At 39.6% G+C, this 19,322-nt stretch overlaps 1 protein-coding gene across 1 annotated transcript in view; it reads left to right on the forward strand.

The window, feature by feature from the left end:
• The window catches only part of LOC139449467 (gamma-aminobutyric acid receptor subunit beta-like), a 72,151-nt gene that overhangs the window by 22,159 nt on the left and 30,670 nt on the right, over positions 1-19,322 (forward strand). The window contains exons 3-5 of the mRNA XM_071230885.1: positions 2,371-2,438; positions 16,727-16,947; positions 18,373-18,455. Of these exons, the coding sequence (XP_071086986.1) occupies positions 2,371-2,438; positions 16,727-16,947; positions 18,373-18,455 (372 nt within the window). The remainder of the gene's footprint in view (positions 1-2,370; positions 2,439-16,726; positions 16,948-18,372; positions 18,456-19,322) is intronic.

Here is a 19,322-nt window from a genome sequence, read left to right on the forward strand (position 1 = left end):
AGATTTGTGTTAACCATCGATTACCTCTTTGATTCCTATAACAACATAAGCGATTTATATTCATTTCATAAACGATTTGATTATTTCATAAGAGAACAGAACGCTTTCTTCATGTTTTGTATCTTTTTTAACGTCAGGCAATTAATGTTTAAGCAAACGTCATTATGGATTCGTGTACAAATGATTAGAAAAGGATATAAAAGACATCACGCCACTGTAGAAGAACCCAGTCCACGGAAACTCGGTGTCATCATTATAATGCTACAATAATACTAGGATTTTTTAAATTTGTCGTTTTTCTTTTTCTTTTTGTCATGGATGTATAGCAGTGATACGATTACGAATATTTCTTCGGCGCTGACTTTAATATTTGTTATTTTAAACAGTATAATATAAATAAACATTACTGTAATCATCAATAAACATCTGCTCTGCGTTCTTTTTTACTAAAAACGTATTTCCTTTACAAATTGCTAAGCAAAATTAAATTGTCATTCAGAGTCTAAATTTGATGAATCTCTATTTCATATACCATATATCTTCATTCAATAGGTTCTGGTTTAATGTTGATTGGAATACTATCGATTCTCACACAGGGATATTACACACTCTCTGACATTTCATCAATTAGCTTCTATAGAACCGTCGTTTTACGTGTTCCAAAACCAAAAATGTCTGAAATTTTAGGAGGGTCTTCGAGAACTGAAGAACCTAAGTGCTGTTCAGAAACCTGAATATCCTCAGAAACCCACAAACATTTTCATTACATTTCCTGACTATGAATGTGCTTAACTATGGTTTGAAAGAACATGTATACGACTTGATGTCTGCTGATGCATTAAAGTCAATCGAAGTTGGTACGTAACGTAACTGGTTGTGTTCTTTTAAAACATGAACAACCTGCTTACAATGCAAAAGTGTATATATATATATACATTGGTTCTTCTAATCATGTACGGGTGGCCCATGTACTAAGTTGCCGCTGTCCGCTGTGCAGAGTTGAGTTACGTTCCTTGGGCACGCCGGAAACCTATGATTGTGGGATCGAATCCCGGTTCGCTATGGTTTGTCAGCACCATACCCGTGCTCGTGGTCTGAGATCACTCCCGGCTTTCCTCCCAAATTAAGCTAGCACGCCGTGATGTAACTGAACCACTGTTAAAATCGACGTTAAACCCAACTCACTCACACACTGCACTGACATTGGCGATGCTGCAGTCTGCATGCATTCTGTGAAATTGTCATCCATGTTATATGTAGGGAAGTCATCGCACAATTGGATAGAAAACAGATGCAAGAGACTCTCAAAATATGCACCAGCATAACAAGCAAAACAATGGACTGGTTTTATACCTACTGCTACATACTATATGATGATTAATACTAACATCTGTCATTTATCTTAGTAACTGGTAGATATATCTCATGATCAAATTAGATTTCGATGTCTATATACATATGTATATGTTTGAAAACGGCTTTATGATGTATGGTGATGCACGAAAACGTATGGCGATGTGCAGCAATGGTTGTCAGTTTATAATAATCTGTGGCAAGGAATACTGACGTATGCCAATGTATAATGCTAAAAGCGGCGTAATACCATACTCACTGAGTTTACTTTATCTTGATAAAACCTCATGTGGAGACTTTCAAAGATCTTAAAGAATATGACATGCGAAGATAGAAAGATTTGTTATGAAAAACATACCAAGTTGATATGACAGATCTGTGACCGGACGCTGGAGCGAATTCTTTCCTTGTGGCAAAAGTGTATAAAAAAGGATTTTCTAAATATTTCTGTCATTGTATTTCCAAGGTTTCCTTCTTAATATGAGCATGTGCGGTGTGCGTCTCATCGATGTTGCCTTTCAATTATAGAGTATGTGTCAGTGGCATTTCTGAACTGTTCTTTTGGAACTACTCTCTGTCGCCCCTAGGTTTGATATGTCACGTCCATATTGTATAACTTGTTTATGTGTGACAGACATACCAATATGAACACATTGCCGTTTAGGGACCGACCATATGATATTATGAAGGGGCCTAGGATTTTGTATTGAGACTAGATATTTTTTCACCTACAGCTGCAAAACCAGGTATTTTGTAATGTAAAACTATGAGCCTTCAATATGTTTTTGAAACAAGAATGTAATTATTTTAGCTATCAATCTTTTTTCTATGGTCTGAAGAATACATTTTTTAAGCAAAAAATGGGACAGTTTATTTTTTCGACAAAATACCAGCCGCCCCATCCCCACATACACCCCGCACACCGATATCAAATGGTCGGTGCCTTACAAATAAACGATAAATCCTGAGTATTTGCATAAATATGCTTAATGTTTCTATATCTTTATTTTATTTCAGAATCACCTCTTATCATAGGAATAGCAGTAATTATAGCCAGTTTTGACAGTATTTCAGAAGTCAACATGGTAAGTCCACATTTTGTGTATTCATTTATTTCAAAGTCTAATGCAACAAAATAGTGTATATGAATATTGAGCCCAGATAGCCCCTGCATTAAAAGTGCCAAACACTTGTGCGGGTGTCTGAGGAGAACGTTATACGTTCAGCGCATTATCTCATAACAGCTACATTTCAATTACTTATCAGTGTATACGTATAGGGGTCGGGTGTTAAGATTCCCTGAGACGCGTCAATCCGTCGCCTCATTTCAACCTTACCAAAGGGCAGATATATTTCCAAGTCCACAAAAGCAAACTCCATTACGTGAAAATAGTATTGATCTCCTCACAGAATCGTAACGTAAAATAACGTTTACAGCACATCTTGAGCCCCAATAACTTCATTATGCCCGCCGACAACGTCGTATAAACGTTGCTAACTAGGTATAAACGTTGCTGCCAGTTTTCACCGATCGTCTCCAACATAGCTGGTAGCTGTGAGGGAGCGGTGTCTGGTGGAGTTATCAATCAACACTAGTTCACTGCTCTATATTGATCAATGGCCAAACTGATGCATTCTTGTCTCCAGTCGGACATCAAGAATTCCAAATTGCCAAGAACATTTTTAATTGCCCGTTGGCCATTTTCTGGATATTGGTCAATATTTTGGCCAAAGGCTAAAGAACTACAGTGACCAGTGGCTTTGGCCGAACATTTCTTTCTTCCGTGTTTGGATTTGCCCAGAGGCATGGTGACCATAGATGCGTAGCATAGGTGGATGTTTGTAGGTTAATGAAGATGTACCATTGATTGTAGAGAACGTGCTATGAATATCGACTTCATATATGACATTTGACACAGCCAGTTTTATCAGAATATCACGAGGTTTCACCAACGTCATGGGCTTAATACCCGAAGTCTATGCCCAGAGTACAACCTACCACTAATGATCAGCCAGAAATAAACTCCAAATGGACACTTGCGGATGAAATCCAACGCTTAATCATCATGCTGGTTGATCTGTTGTCATCAGGTCTACAATTTCGTAAGATTAGCATCGTAAGAAGATAAGTTTAAAGAAAATCCCACTTCACGTAATCAATCATTCTAGACTTAACGCTACCGGTGTAAATTACAGTTGAACCCGCCCACATCTTCAGACAGGTAATCGCCTAATATACTACATACACATTCGAATAACGACAAAGGAAAACATATAACAACGTAGGTAAACACAAGGGAAAAGCATAAATATTGACTTGGTATCATCCGACGACTACTTTTTTACTAACAGTTAATACATATGTTTATGTCAATGCTCTGGTCCTGTCACTATACCGGAACCCAGACAGAGACCTATCAACAAAATTGCGTTATCGACCTTCCTCGTTTTGTGGCCCGTCGAGCACGTCTCAAGACCCACAACTTAACCTTTGTCGCGTGATGGTGTTTTCCACAGCTAACAGCATGTTGGCGACCAATATCGGACCTGCCACGACCCCAAAAAATCTTTTTGGGATCAATGTTCTTCAGCGCTTCTAGCCTTCCTTGGATCCAACGTATATCTGTGGAATCAGACAGTTTATGCTCACTGGGTGTCCCTTCGGACGCCGTTTGACGTTATTCCTCCATACAACTCAGTTGTAATTCATGTTGAAACTGTGCCCAGCAAAGGTTGAAGACGTCGATTAGATTTGAAGAACACATGTAGAATTGTTCTGTTCTTACTTATCCCGTTTCTGTGTATACATGTAAAATTTGATAAACATATTTACATTTCTGCTGACAGCTATCTCTCTTGAGACGTTATTGTAGAGTGTATGGCGACTGTGTGTTACGAGAGTGCTGTGATTTGGTTTTGCCGCGCCGACTGGTAGCTTCCAGTAATGATTACACATTGGGAGTATTCATCATCTTACTGGCATAAACTCAGAAGATTTCTGGCTCGAAGAAGGAATTAGGATACGAACAGATGATGGTGCATGAGACACAATTTGGGTAATTACTTCAACCCGTAACATCTTAGTACAGTAAATTTCGAAATAATGATGACGGTTATGGCCTGAAGGCACTTTGTGTCTGAATGTAATTCTCCTTCTTTGAAAGCGCCTTTGCAATGCCATCTGCGATGTACTGGGTGTACCTAGTGGCTGTATATAGGGATACAAGGCTACACATTCTACAAAATCTTTTAAGCCAAGTAGTGACCAAGTCAATATTGGTCTTCTTTGCAATCAGCAATATTACAGCATCCCTATTTGTGTCGTTTCTTACCTTAAGCTGGAGGTACTAAGGACCCATTCTGTTTCTATTATCAACAGAGTTCTGCCAAATGAGGTTTTACCAACCCTCCAGTCCTATTACGGCACCACGAATTGGCTTTACATAATTGACTTACCAATTTGGGAATCAAAACCAGGGCTTCAGCTTGACGAGTCATCACATTAGCTAATTGGCTACTCCGTCGCCTCAATTCATACACGATCATGTACAATGTGATTATGCATTATTGTCTCAAGACAAATTCGTTTATTTCGAAGCTTTTCGAAATATCTTTGCATACAGACTGATTTGGCATTTAAACGGCTTTACTTTGGCTCTAAATGTGATCATAAATTTAATTACAAAGCGAATACGTTATCTTATGAATAATTCACTTATATGTTAAGTCATAGTATTTACATTATAAAATGAGATTACAAAACTTTTAAATCTGCTTTACATCACCAAAAATAGTTGGTAATATCAGTTCACAATTGGCTTTGGTGATTTCAAAACTACATCCGGTTTTGAAGAAAACCCCAGTAACCCATGCTGGAGATCGGATACGAAGGTCAAACTCGGTGACTTAGTTGACTGAATGTCATCGTACACTGTCGCCCTGGGTCGATGCTCATAAGACTGATCACTGGATTGTCTGGTCATACGCCTGGCTAATATTTATGGGCCGCCGTCTTGTAACTTAAATATAACTGTGTGCGGCGTTTAACAAACAATTACTCCGAAATTAACTCCAGTGACAAAAGAAACCAGTACGTCACATGCGGAAGTTGCTAGTATTCAAATGATAGAAAACCTATAATACCCGGACTACTGCTGAGCGGACACCAGCTACTATTTTGCTATTACTTGTCCTATCTCAGGTTGAGAAAAGATGGCTTGGCGTATTTCGCGACTGTAATTTCAATTATTCCAGACATTTTTAAACAAAAGGAAAAGTCTGGCATTAGTTACATACAGTGAAACCCCGTTTATCCGGAAACCTCATCTTTTGGCCGAGTACTGTGGGGACTTCAACTTTAAATTAAAGGGACTTCACTTTATACCTATGATTCTATGTATCTGCCGACAGCATACCGTGTTGATTAACAATATACAAAAAACTCGTGTATTTCCTACGTTCTACTATTTCTGCAAGGGTAGTCAGAATCATCATAGGTTTTGTAGACAATGTTTGTTCGGGCACTCGTTAATGCAAGGGTAGCCACTGAATGTTAGTTCAGGCACTCATTACTGTAAGGGAGCCACTGAATGTTAGTTCAACCACTCATTACTGTAATGGTAGCCACTGAATGTTAGTTCAGGCACTCATTACTGTAAGGGTAGCCACTGAATGTTAGTTCAACCACTCATTACTGTAAGGGTAGCCACTGAATGTTAGTTCAACCACTCATTACTGTAAGGGAGCCACTGAATGTTAGTTCAGGCACCCATTACTGTAAGGGTAGCCACTGAATGTTAGTTCAACCACTCATTACTGTAAGGGAGCCACTGAATGTTAGTTCAACCACTCATTACTGTAAGGGAGCCACTGAATGTTAGTTCAGGCACTCATTACTGTAAGGGTAGCCACTGAATGTTAGTTCAACCACTCATTACTGTAAGGGTAGCCACTGAATATTAGTTCAGGCACTCATTACTGTAAGGGTAGCCTGTGAATGTTAGTTCAACCACTCATTACTGTAAGGGAGCCACTGAATGTTAGTTCAACCACTCATTACTGCAAGGGTAGTCACTATCATCATGAGCTGTGTATATAATGTTTGTTCAGCCACACATTACTGCCGGGGTAGCCACTACCATCATGAACTATGTAGACAATGTTTATTCAGCCACTAATAACTGCAAGGGTAGCCACTATCATCATGAGATGTGGAGACAATGTTAGTTCAACCACTCATTACTGCCAGGGTTGCCACTATCACCATGAGTTGTGTAGACACTGTTAGTTCAGCCACACATTACCGCAAGGGTAGCCACTATCATCATCAACTGAAGAAACACTGTTAGTTCAGCCACACATTACCGCCAGGGTTGCCACTATCATCATGAGTTGTGTAGATACTGTTTGTTCAACCACTCATTATTGCAAGGGTTGCCACTATCATCATGAGTTGTGTAGACAATGTTTGTTCAGCCACCCATTGACAGGATAACATAATAGTTCCTCACGATAAGGTTGCCATTGTTCAAAGAACTGTGGTTTGTTTTGAAGTATCTGGTGATAATGATTTATTTCAACATCTCGTGGAGCGAGATAAATCGAAAGTGATGTGTATCACAGCTCTCGGTAAAACCATTGAAAGGTCAACATTGATAAACCTCCCTCACACTACAGGGATTTGCAAACAGTGGAGATCTAATGTTCTCATAACCATGCCACGATACAGAATTAATGTCTGTGCAGCCATCTCATATCCGCTGAGATTTCAGAGCAAAATAGGCCCACAGTACCCTACACTTGATGCAAGAGACGTCGGAGTTCGCGTGGTTACAATGCGCGACCTGGTTGATTGTGTCATCATGACCCGACTGAGTGGGTCGTTTGCAAATTCTATTGTGCACAGGACTGTATGCTCCAGACTGTTTTATGTACAAGATTTTATTATATGGCAGTAATACCTGCAACATAAGACAACATCTTCTCTCTCACCATCTTTCATCAAACCATTCTTAGCTTCACTCTCTCACTCAGTAAGAGTACAATACAGTTCTTGCATTCTAAAGACAAATATTCCTTCTTAGTAATAAAATGATGTAAATAAAATATGGCAGTTTTGATAACAATAAGATCATTTCGTTCAGATTACATTATTCGTAACCATTGGTTCAAGTTTTATTTATGTTGGTAAAATGTCTCTATCCTACAGTAAAGGTGTTTGCCCAGTTTATCATCTCTATGCAGGCGCATGTTTAATGCATGTTCGCCTGATTCGTGTTCGCTATTCTCGTTGTCAGTCATGTATTCTCATGGTGACTGATGTGGGCGTATCAAGCATGCATCGTTGATGAAGGCAAAGACTAGGCCACTGACCTTACGCGTAATGCGGAGGTGCCATGACCTCATCCCACAGCATTTACATCCACGTTCTGCAGCCAGAATTACGTGTTTGTTCAGCTAATAGTAGCAATTACCCAACAATAGTCTTGGAATTTGATCCCAAATGGTAGAAAAATATCCACTTTTAGAACATTCTAATTACTATTCCTTTCTTCCTATCAAATTGGCTAAAGGTTTGGCAGCTCTACTGATTTGGTACAAACTGTTGGAGACCTTAAGGACTCAGTGGGCATATGAACACAGGATCAACATTTTCCGCACACATGCAAAGGTTCGTGTCGGGTGAGAAGTAGGTCTTGAGAGACTGTCACCGAGCCCCTCACATCCCATGAAGGGCAATGGCCGTAGATGGGAGAAGTCCCTATTTGATTTCGTTAATTCAAGCCCGGTCTGTAGAGCTGAATCTAATATCAGATATCGCCCAGGACAATTTACAGAATAGGGCAAGACAATTATATTTGTGCAGTAGTGTTGTAATGCACCAGTCGCTTCCCGTCTAGACTTCTGGGTATTATTGAGAGAAAACATGGCACGCATGAGAGTATCCCAATGAAGATGGCGTTGCATATCTAGTGTTGTCTTGTTAGGTCTTTCCGGAAGTCGACCGAAAACGGGCGTCGGTTGTCATGACAGTGGATGCTTATTTTACACCCATTGGCTAGGGTTCTGATGTGAATATCAGTTTCTGGATGGGTGAGACAAGGATCTGTACCATGTGCACAAATCTGACTTAATCTGATTTAGTTATTATTGGCGAATATCAGTTGACTGATATCCTGATGATTGCTTGGACAAAGACATACTATTTCTTCCTCATTATCTCCAACCGGTGAACACACACAGTAAAAATACCGTTGCGAGGTTACCTTAATACTAAAACTGACGTATGCTGCTAATAATGGGTTGAACGGGTTTTGTGCGTGTTTGCTTGTATTTATTCTTTTATAACGAAATCATGTGTCGATATCGGTATGTGTGGCATATATGATCTTCGTTATTATTTAATATGGAACAGGTTGTAAAGTGGTTTGGAGTTGGTTCCTCACAACGATGAACTTCCCCTAAAGGATGCCAGCTAAAAAGCTTCATCAACATTTTATTCCTCTAGTACGTCGGGACCGCCTTCATGTTCTAGTGCTAGAGCGTCCGCCCGGGGTTCGATTCCCGGCCGCCTTCTGCCAAAAGACGTTAAAAGATGGTACTTGTTGCTCGGCATAACGGGGTTAAAACAAGGACTCGTCGGACTAGTATATGTATAAGTGCAATAATCTTTGACGCGACGTTAAACCCCATTTCACCTCTCCTCACCTCACCTCTAGTACGTCGGCATAATCACGTACTCACTCAGCATTTATATATATATATATATATATATATATATATATATATATATATATATATATATATATACACACACACACTCACACATAAACAGGCTTATTTCTAGGTTTATATATAAGCATTTACAAACATGCACCTTCATAAATAATACAAAAGAATATCAGACTTGATTGTGAAATAATTTTCCAATTAGGGTTATTTGTCAATGATGATTCGTAACGAACGATGACAAGGTGATTAAGACGTCAGTCAACTTAACCGGAAGCTTCAGACCATAAAGACATTATAATAGTTCTATTCACAGCAAGCAATCAATACCTTATCAAACATAATCCATTCCACGTGTTCCAGGGTTACGTATAGACCACATTTATCACAAGGATAAGTACAAATTACCGCGGATGACCACTTTTATCCTGAAAATCACGATGACCCAGAGACTTGTGGAGTATCAACCATCCGTGTCTCGCATAGCCGCCTCGAGGGACGAAAGGAATCTGATTGATCCATATATATGTTCTAAGGAAGGGCTGCCTGGAGCTACTAATTATCCCATCCCGTCGGTGGACTACCGAATCGATGGACCCTTGACCACTGGTCAGTGTTCATTTACAAGATATCGAAGACAATCTCGGAGTTAGGATCAGGAGATTTTCTCAAATTATTTTGTTCATCTCTCTGAGACGATGTAACCTTATGTAGTAAATGCGGATATGCTTGCTCCCTAACGCGGTATCGTGAAGGCGAAAATAGTTGCTTAAGCTCCCACAACGGTCATAAATCCCGTCTCCCTTGTTGACAAAAAGAGTTCATTCAGACGTTAGCACATTCCAGTGTTATTGGTAGACCACTAAATCAGGCAACGAGTGTTTAATCTGAGAGGTTTGATGGCAAACCAATCTTGCATTCTTGGGACTCGCATATTCTCAGAAGTGTCTGGAAATTGATTCAAATTGACATGGCAAATTTAAACATGTATGGAATGTAAACTGCTTGTGAAAAGGTTTGAGGTTTCTTAATATTCTTATAGTTTGTTAAAAGATGCATTCGATTATGAGAAAAAACTGTTTGTTGGTAGCAGTTTGAGAACAAGCTTTATTGGAAATGCCCAGAAAACGGATGTCAGGGGCATTTAACCATTCGTCCCAACATAGTCGTTACCGCGTCCACACAAGTGCCGTCCTCAGCTCTATACAACTTTATTACAGTTATCAACCTCAGGCATATAACGCCCAGACACATATATCATATTTATTAATAGTTCACCATCAATCTTGGATAAAAAAATAATAATGCACTGCGGTATACGTACGTTTATCGTTGGCGTCGTACTGTTATCTGTTGCAATCAATTTGGCTCAAGCAGACCATTTTCAAATCAGTCACTGAGTGTAGTTTTAATCCGCTTTTAGCAATGTTCCAGCCATAACGCGGTAGGGTCACCACGAATGTGCTTTACACATTATGTTTTTGTGGGGAATGGAACCTTGTTTTCGGTGTGATGAGCTAAGGCTTTTACCATTGCTCTACCCCATCGCCACAACTTAGAATAACAGGTGAGGTGAAGTGAAATAGTGTTTAACGTCACGTCGTAGGTATTTATACAGGCAGTTATATAGCGATATTCGTGCACGTGTGTATTTGTGGCTGCTTGTTTTAGTCCGGACTAATTTTATAGTGCTAGCTCACTGAGATACCATGCCGCAGTTTAACATGAATACCCCACGCAGACACAGTATACTGACTCCGATCCGACCAGTCCTTGGTTTAGCCCCTTAATACCGAGCGCAAAACAGGGTAACGACATCTCTAAACGTCTTTTAGTATGACGCGGCCGGGGATCGAAAACCGGACCTTGCGCTCTCCGGGCAGACGCTCTACCACTAGACCACGGAAGCGTCTTTAGAATAAAAAATACTATTGATGAACTTAAAGGTATGAATGCGCATAATACGATTTGTTGTGTAATTGACATGGTTATGATGTTACATGTTTTCCAACAGAGAAGCGAGATCGTGGGAGGGGGAGGGTGGTATTAGGGGGAATGCTGGAAAAACATCTTCCGGTTTCACTCCACAAAATCGTTCAAGCGCTGCAAAACTTTTTGCAAGGATATCACAGCACACCTACCGTCCCAGCCCTACCTCCTCGAAATATGAAACGGTCGGCCCGTGCCTTTTGTTTTGTTTTTTATTTTGTTTTACGCCGCACTCAGCAATATTCCAGCTACATAACGGCGTTCTGAAAATAATCTAGTCTGGACCAGACACTCCAGTGTTTGGTATCATGAGCATCGATCCACGCAATTGGGATACGATTACATGCCTAAACGACGTCAGCGAGCCTGACCACCCGATCCCGGCCCGTAAGTGGTAGATTTGATTGATGTAAGGTGTGGAGATTATCATTGCCAACTGTAATATGACTGTCACCCCGTATCCCTTTGTCACTCTTTTCTTCTATACGCCAAGGAAATAAAATGTTTACCATTTAAAATATTGTTTGTTATCATTTCTGGAAAAGTGCCTGCCCATGTTAGCAACATGACACATCTCCGAGGGAACCCCGCCTATGAATGATTGACGCCGCGATGGTCACAAACAGGTGACAAGATAGTTTTTTTTATAATTGTGTATGATGTCTTTTCACGTATCTAATTTCAGAAATAACAAAATTAATTAGTAGCGCTTAAAACTTTTATATACGGCACTGCTGAATCTTATAGTAAGGAACGATAGATGTGGAAAAACCTTGGAAGGTAACATCGTTGTTTTTACTGAGTATGAGACATGGATAAATGCCCTCTTCCATCATCGGGGTCCCAGGTCGATGTCAGGACCACGTAATCTATTCCCAGAGCCCGAAAAAGCACGTCTCTCAAAGATTTGATTCCGACGATGCATCAACGGGAATCCATATAGATATAAAAATTCAAATGAGAATGTAGCCAGCTGCACCATCTGAAGGCTGGGATATAAAGAAATCCATCTATTTCCTGTTTCAAAGAAACAGAACTCCCTGATCTTGAACACCGCGGTTCAAGTTGTTTCCATAAGAACGCCATGCCCTTCGAGAGGTCTGTCAGAAAACTTTATCCTAGGAAAACCTCAAAACTTGGGGAAATGAGTGATAGGCAATGTTTGTGACTTACCATACCTTGTCGTGGATGTCCCAGCTCGGGATAATGTGATCAACCCGCTTCATCGAAGAGATGATGAATATTCTACAAGAGTCAAATCTATTAGTCACAATTGAGGCCATGGCTCGGAGAAGAGCCACATTTGCATCCGTGTTTAAATTTCATTTGGCAGAGTGGATGGGGACCTTGTAAGGGGCATGTAGCGGTGCCAATGATGAAAATAATGTCAACTAGCTGTCTCTGAAATGTTGTTAGGTAGATGTAGCATCTGGAATGGTTTGGGGTCTTCTTAAACAAAATGTTTCTGGTAAAGAGACGGAGCTTTGCGACGACGTTCCTGTAGCAATTTAAACGTCAAGGTTTGCACTCGGGCCTCAGTAAGTGGGTGAGTGAGTTGGGTTTAACGCTTTTTACGGTATTCCAGTTATATCATGGTGTTTCAGCTAAAGTGGTAGGAAAGCCCGAAGTGATGCAAGCCTCAGACGTTTACCACTTCGGTGAAACCCACGAGCACGGGTATGGTGCTTACAAAACCTAGAAACATAATCGGGATGAACCGGGATTCGAACCCATAAATCATAGGTTTCTGGCGTGCCCAAGGAACACAACCTTAGACGACTTGCAGGCCTCAATAAAGCTTTCAAGAGGTTTTATGTTGGCCATCTGGATGACATTTCCAAAATTTGACGCATCAGTGACAAAACTTATGTCCGACTCGATTCCCTATTTTTGTCTTGTACCACATGTTCCCGTGTTTTCTCAGGTGAACAGTTGACTTGTCTTGCATGTTTGTGACAGGCGACCATCGGAAGTACAGGATACGCCCACCTTTTATCGCGTACACCCAGTATCACCACCATTTGATAGTGATTCATTAACACATGCTTACGATACAATCGGACTTTTAATGGACTCCGTTTAGGCAGAAATTTCTTATGAATACGGAAAGGTTTTGTCGCTTTATTATTATTCTACAAGTGGGACAAGTACATGTGCTTAAAACCTCTTTGGATGATCCATGTCGCGTCTGTCTTTGATATTGTCGCATTTCAATACTTAAGGGAGATTTTCATAGCCGTTAAAGCCAATAAGATCTTGAACATTTTCTTCTGTGGTAGTTCATGTTTTCTTTGGATGTTGAAATCAAATTATTTGGATGTCAGTAATGCGCGTCATGTTGGCATGCTATTCCCGTGTCAAATCACATCACATCAGTAGTTAAGCGTATCATACTTCTCATGGGGTTTAATAGCCATCGACGAGGAGAAATCGAAAAAAACATCTGAACCTCAATTATGATTCATTGTTTAAACTGAATGACTACCGTATTTTAGGAAATTGACAATACCACGACAGCTATGGATAACCTTTCTTTTATCTTGCATCAAATCAAGTGCGATTTCTGGCAGCATCTATTTACTGTCTACAATCTGCATAAGTTGGTAACTTGACATTCATCAAAGAAACGATCATGCCATACCTTGACAGCCCAATTTCACGTTTCCATAATCCATGGTCAAAAAGAAACTATTCGATGATGGATTCTGCTTTTGATGGGTTCTTTGGTGCAACCAACCGAAGGCAAGTCATATGTTGAATTGAGAAACAAGCACCCAGGTCAGTAACTGTCCTGACCCAGAAAATCTGGAACCTCTATTCTGGTGGTGACTTTGCCCCATCCAACCCCCTGACTGTTCAATAAAACAATATCGATGTGAAAGATGGCTTCGCTAATCATTTTCGATGTTATCAACACCCTTCCACGTTCGGGAAATCCCACATTTGAATGTCCAATTGCTTAAATTATCAGTTGAGGATAACGGAATGGAATATTCTGTATTGATCATTATGGCCGCGTGGTATGTGATGAATGCTTCTTGACGGATGTTATCTCACGATAAACAGTTATAATCGAACAGTGCAGTGAAGACATTGTTGACAGCTCTGTCTTGGTTGCTTGATAGAAATACCAGCACCTTTAACATCACATTTAAAGAACACAAATTTGAAATCCACAAGTCAACAATATAACAATCTTTAATTACACAACACTCTTCAAAGAAAGTATACCCGCACCTAACTGGGTTTCTAAATTGAAAGCGATATTAGTTTCTCGAAGTAGTTGTATGATAATAATGAACGAATTAGGAACACATTTCAACCTTTCGTGAAGATGTTATGACCGCCAACAATACTGAAGGACGATCGGGTAAGGTTGGTTCTTTGAAAGTTGACGTTTTTGGATCGGTAGTGCGTAATACAAAACTTCCTTCACTCGACGAGGCATACTGCTGATGAGTCTCCCAATGGCGGTTTTGGGAGTCTATCCCACTCCTCTTGCAACGCCTGGCCAAGTTCAGCCAACGTGGTCGGCGGCCTACGACGTTGGCGCACGCGTCTCCCTGACGCGTTAAGGGAAAGGTTTGGGCTCATTGCTGGCCATGGTATTCCATGAATGGTGTACTGGATGAGTTTAGCCTTGACGATTCGTGCACGGAAAGACATAACGTCGACCAACACGCCTTGCAAAGAGTTTCAGTATGTTGTCCCGAGAGTACTGACCAATCCTTGCACAGTATTGAGTGAGATAGTGATAGCACCCACTAACATAACCAATCCACCGCCAAATCTGTCATTAGCTCTCGGGTAGACATTTGCTTGACGTTCATTTTCACGTCGCCAGACACGACCACGCCCATCAACGAAGTGTACTGTGAATCAGAACTCATCTGAAAACATGACACATTGTCTGAACCGTAACTGGGATTATATGGCAAAAAATAAATCGTCCCAGAACATTGTTGAAAGAATAATTGTACTTTAAACTGTTGGAAAAAAGAAAATTGTCTGTCTCAAAAAATGCAAGGTTTCAAGGTCTTTTTCTTGAACATTATTCCGGCTTATTCTTGAACATTATTCCGGCTTATTTAATTAAAAAGCTATCTGGTTTTGCAGCTGTGGGTGAAAACATCTCAAGACGAAAATCCACACGTGAGGAAACAATCAATGCTCAGTCGTGTGGATCATTGCTAATACTGTAAACACCATATCCAATGTAATGGTCCAGATAGGTCACATATATACTAGCCATTGAGGCGAAAGTCAGTTCCCAGAAGACATCACTTGTTAATACCGAAACAGACCATATGTTATGGACCAGATAGGTCACGTATATTCTTCCCATGAAGGCAATAGTCAGTGCCCTGAAGACGTCAACTGCTAATATGTGAAGAACTTCCAGACAGATCAACGTTCACGTCAATGTAAGCGGTTCATTCGAACGTAAGCTATGTGACATTAGGTTCCTATAAATATTAATTAATAAAATCAAGAAAAATAATTTAGTATGGTGCTTGTATGGTTAAAGATTTAGATAAGCTCGTACGTGACTTTAATATATGAATACACAATGCCGTTTAGATCGCTGACTCAGTGTGCTGGCAATCACGTGTCTCACTCGGAATGTGTGGGTTCCAATCCTCCATGGGATTCAAACCCCAAAAGTACTAGAATTTGTACTTAACTAAGAAAGAGTAATCTCAAATAGAACACTTGTTATCTTCACATTGGAGTGAGAAGTATGTTAACCGTGATGTTGGAAGGATATTCACATGGTGTGGTAATATCGGGATACACAAAGTGATGCTTTCAATGATGGTATTGTAGCAGAGTATGTCAGCACCAGGCGCAATGAAGACAGAGAACCAGCATACTTCATTGCCTGATGCATGCAGTGATGTCTGCATACTCATCATTCAGCGATTTCAAATAACGTTCTCATCCATGCCTATGCTGTTGTTATTGAGAATATGGCTCAGTTTCGATTGGTTGATCACAGTTCCGCATGACTTGGTTTCTGCTAAACCAGTACTCAAAACATATTTATTGATTATTTGGTCTACACTAATTACTTTGATAAATTGGTCGCAATATTGCTAAGATATTGCCGTTGCTACGTTAAATATTAACTCACTTACTGATAAATAGGCCAAACAAAGTATAATAGTTAATGAAGCTATACCAAGAATATTTTAGGACAATAATACTATTTACATATACATTTAATTACTAATACAATCGACCGCCTCCGTAGTCTTGTGGAAGAGCATCCGCCCAGAGAGCGGGGGTTCGATCCCCAGCCGCGTAATACCAAAAGACGTTAAAAGATAGTACTTGTTGTGACCCTGTCTCGTGCTCGGCATTATGGGGCTAAAACAAGGACTGGTCGTCTCGATGTCAGTATACTGTGTCTGAGTGGGGTATTTATGTTAAACTGCGGCATGGTATCTCAGTTAGCTAGCAATATAAATCGGCATCAGTCCGGACTAGTACAAGCAGCCACACACCTGCATGCACGTGGCTATATAAGAGCAATAATCGTTAAACCCCATTTCACCTCACCTAACTAATACAATCTGTATAATCTGTTGCCATGACTGTCAATTCTATTCAATTATTGCAAATTGAATCATATCCTCTTTTGATCTGTTGACAGGATTACACCATCACCATGTACTTAAACCAATACTGGCGAGATGACCGTCTCCAGTTCTCGGGCGGCAACGAGAGTATGACGCTCACGGGAGAATTTGCCGAGAGGATATGGGTACCTGACACGTTTCTGGCCAATGACAAAAACTCATATCTTCATGATGTCACAGAAAAAAATAAAATGATTCGTCTCTATGCCAACGGATCAATCGTTTATGGAATGAGGTGAGTTTTTGAGCAAACTCTGAAATGCATTCCAGCCTATATTCATTAAATAAAACTCCATCGTCAAAATTGCATTCCTCGAAACTAATGAATTTGAAAGTGGTAGCATTATCAATTTTCTAAATCTGAAGGAATACAATCCAAGACATCAGTTGTGTCTTATCAAGCACGTTGGAAAATCGCAAATGAAATGCTCTAAAATGGAATACTTTGTGTTAACCGTTTTCTTATTCAAGGTGTATATCATTAATTTGTCCAATTCTGTAAATACGTTCAGAACGGCTTACCTTAAACACTGTATCTGCATTTTAAAGATTATTACACTAATCAACAACCGCGTACAATTCTCCAATTGTCGTTAAGATCTATCTACTAAAGACTAATGTTTCAAGGTTTACCAAAGTATCGTAGAGAGGTCACGAGGAACTATCTCTAACGATGATTCCTTCCGTTTACAGGAGTTGTCAATCTAATCAATATGAAACCTCTTTTCTAACACGAAAAGCTACGATTGCTTTATTCAGTCTCAAATGTTTTCTTTGATGTTAAATCACGTTTAAGTGGATGCTTGAAAAATGCATTGATTTCTCGCTAAAGATCCTGAAAGTTTGCAAAGTCCCCAACTCAATCCGTTTGAATCAAGAGGCCACTGCTTGTTTGAGGTCACAAAAGACATTTGCAAAGGAAACCATATTTCTGTTGGTTTATGTGACCTTGTAAGATCTTACAGACGTCCTTAGTATGGTATAATAGCTGATATTTAGCATTTACATTTGCTTTATTCATAACGTGCATCACAATGGCATGACAGAGCTGAAGAAATATCATTTAAAGTTGACATATGTTTGGACAAGTGAAATTACATTTGCCTTATACTTATGCAAAGCAGACCATGTCACATGAAAGGTCACCTAGTGCAAACTCTTATCGATGTGACAGAGCAGACATGTCACATGAAAGGTCACCTAGTGACAGCTAAAATATATGTGCCAGAGTCGCCGACGTTACATGAATGGTCAGCGGGGTACAGCTCATATCGATGAGACAACAGTTCTGTCTATAGTCTAACTGGAACATTTCTGATGCGGCGTAAAATGATATTCGTTCATTCTAACACATGTGTAAAATGGAGGTTTTCAATTGAATTTTCAGCTACACAAATTAACGCTTTTTCAATCAAATTTGACAACATAGCTTTACAAATTGATATTTTGTTTAGGAAATGTATAATCTAACAATCCTTTTTTTAGGAATTCATTCAGAGTAACACACCAAACTCTGATTAAACACACAATATCTGTTAGCAATTGAGTTGTCTTTTCTCAGCGGAGACTTTTTTCTGTTCTATTTCGAAAACCAATTCCAAACTTGTTTCGTGAATTGCAGGATGCCGTGGTTGATTCTTGTATCTTTAATTGTTTCCAGGTTCACGACAACCCTGGCATGTATGATGGATTTACATAATTATCCCCTCGACCAGCAAAAGTGTTCAGTTGAGATTGAAAGTTGTAAGTACAACCATACTGACAGTTGAAATAGATTCGATTTAATCAAGACTCTTGCTTCTCAACCATGATGCTGGAAACAGAAAAATATTCATTGCGACATGCCTCACCTACACTAGTACGTGTTGGGAGAAACCTAACGTTCAAGAAAACATTTTTTCGTGTTATTTTCATAGAACTCTACATTTTCTTTGATCTTCTCGTCCTGTTTTTGTACGTCTGGGGTGCGTTTCCTACAACGGCTACTTTGAAACTGAATTTGTTTTTAGCAGTAAACACATTTCCTTGCTCAGTGTGTTATATCTTCATGCCGAGGATTTTTCTCTGTTTTGATTACCTCCCAAAGGAACAAATGCCATCGGGATATTGAATCTTTGTGGCACGTTCGTGGATATATGTGTTAATATATATTGGGATATTAGTACGAGCAATGTTTCTGCAGAAATAGGTGTCCATACTTTAATTGGGTATAAATGAGTATACCCAATTACATCCAATTTTTCATTTCATGTCATTTGTTTATAGTTATCTTATTTCAATACATGAATATATTTTTAAACAAGGACTATTCTTTTTTCTAAAAATATGCTAAATGTTGACAATGAACTTAATGTGTTGTACAAACAAGTTGAATATATACATTGAGACTTTCCTGAGTAAACATGTGATTACAGGGAAACTCACAATCTCGAGATATCGGTCTACATTTTAACCCCGAATCCTTATCGTTACAATATTCCAATATTGTCTGGAGTTACAAATGACGGCGGTAGTCTGTGGGATTTCGACTTAAAGAGTGTCACTGATTTGTCTTCTTGATATTGACAAGCATGTTGACAAGTAGGTCCACAACAGAATGAACTATTTTAG

This window comes from Haliotis cracherodii, unplaced genomic scaffold, assembly GCF_022045235.1.
Source record: "Haliotis cracherodii isolate W230 unplaced genomic scaffold, xgHalCrac1.p SCAF_8, whole genome shotgun sequence".
NCBI classification, from domain to species: Eukaryota; Metazoa; Mollusca; class Gastropoda; order Lepetellida; family Haliotidae; genus Haliotis; species Haliotis cracherodii.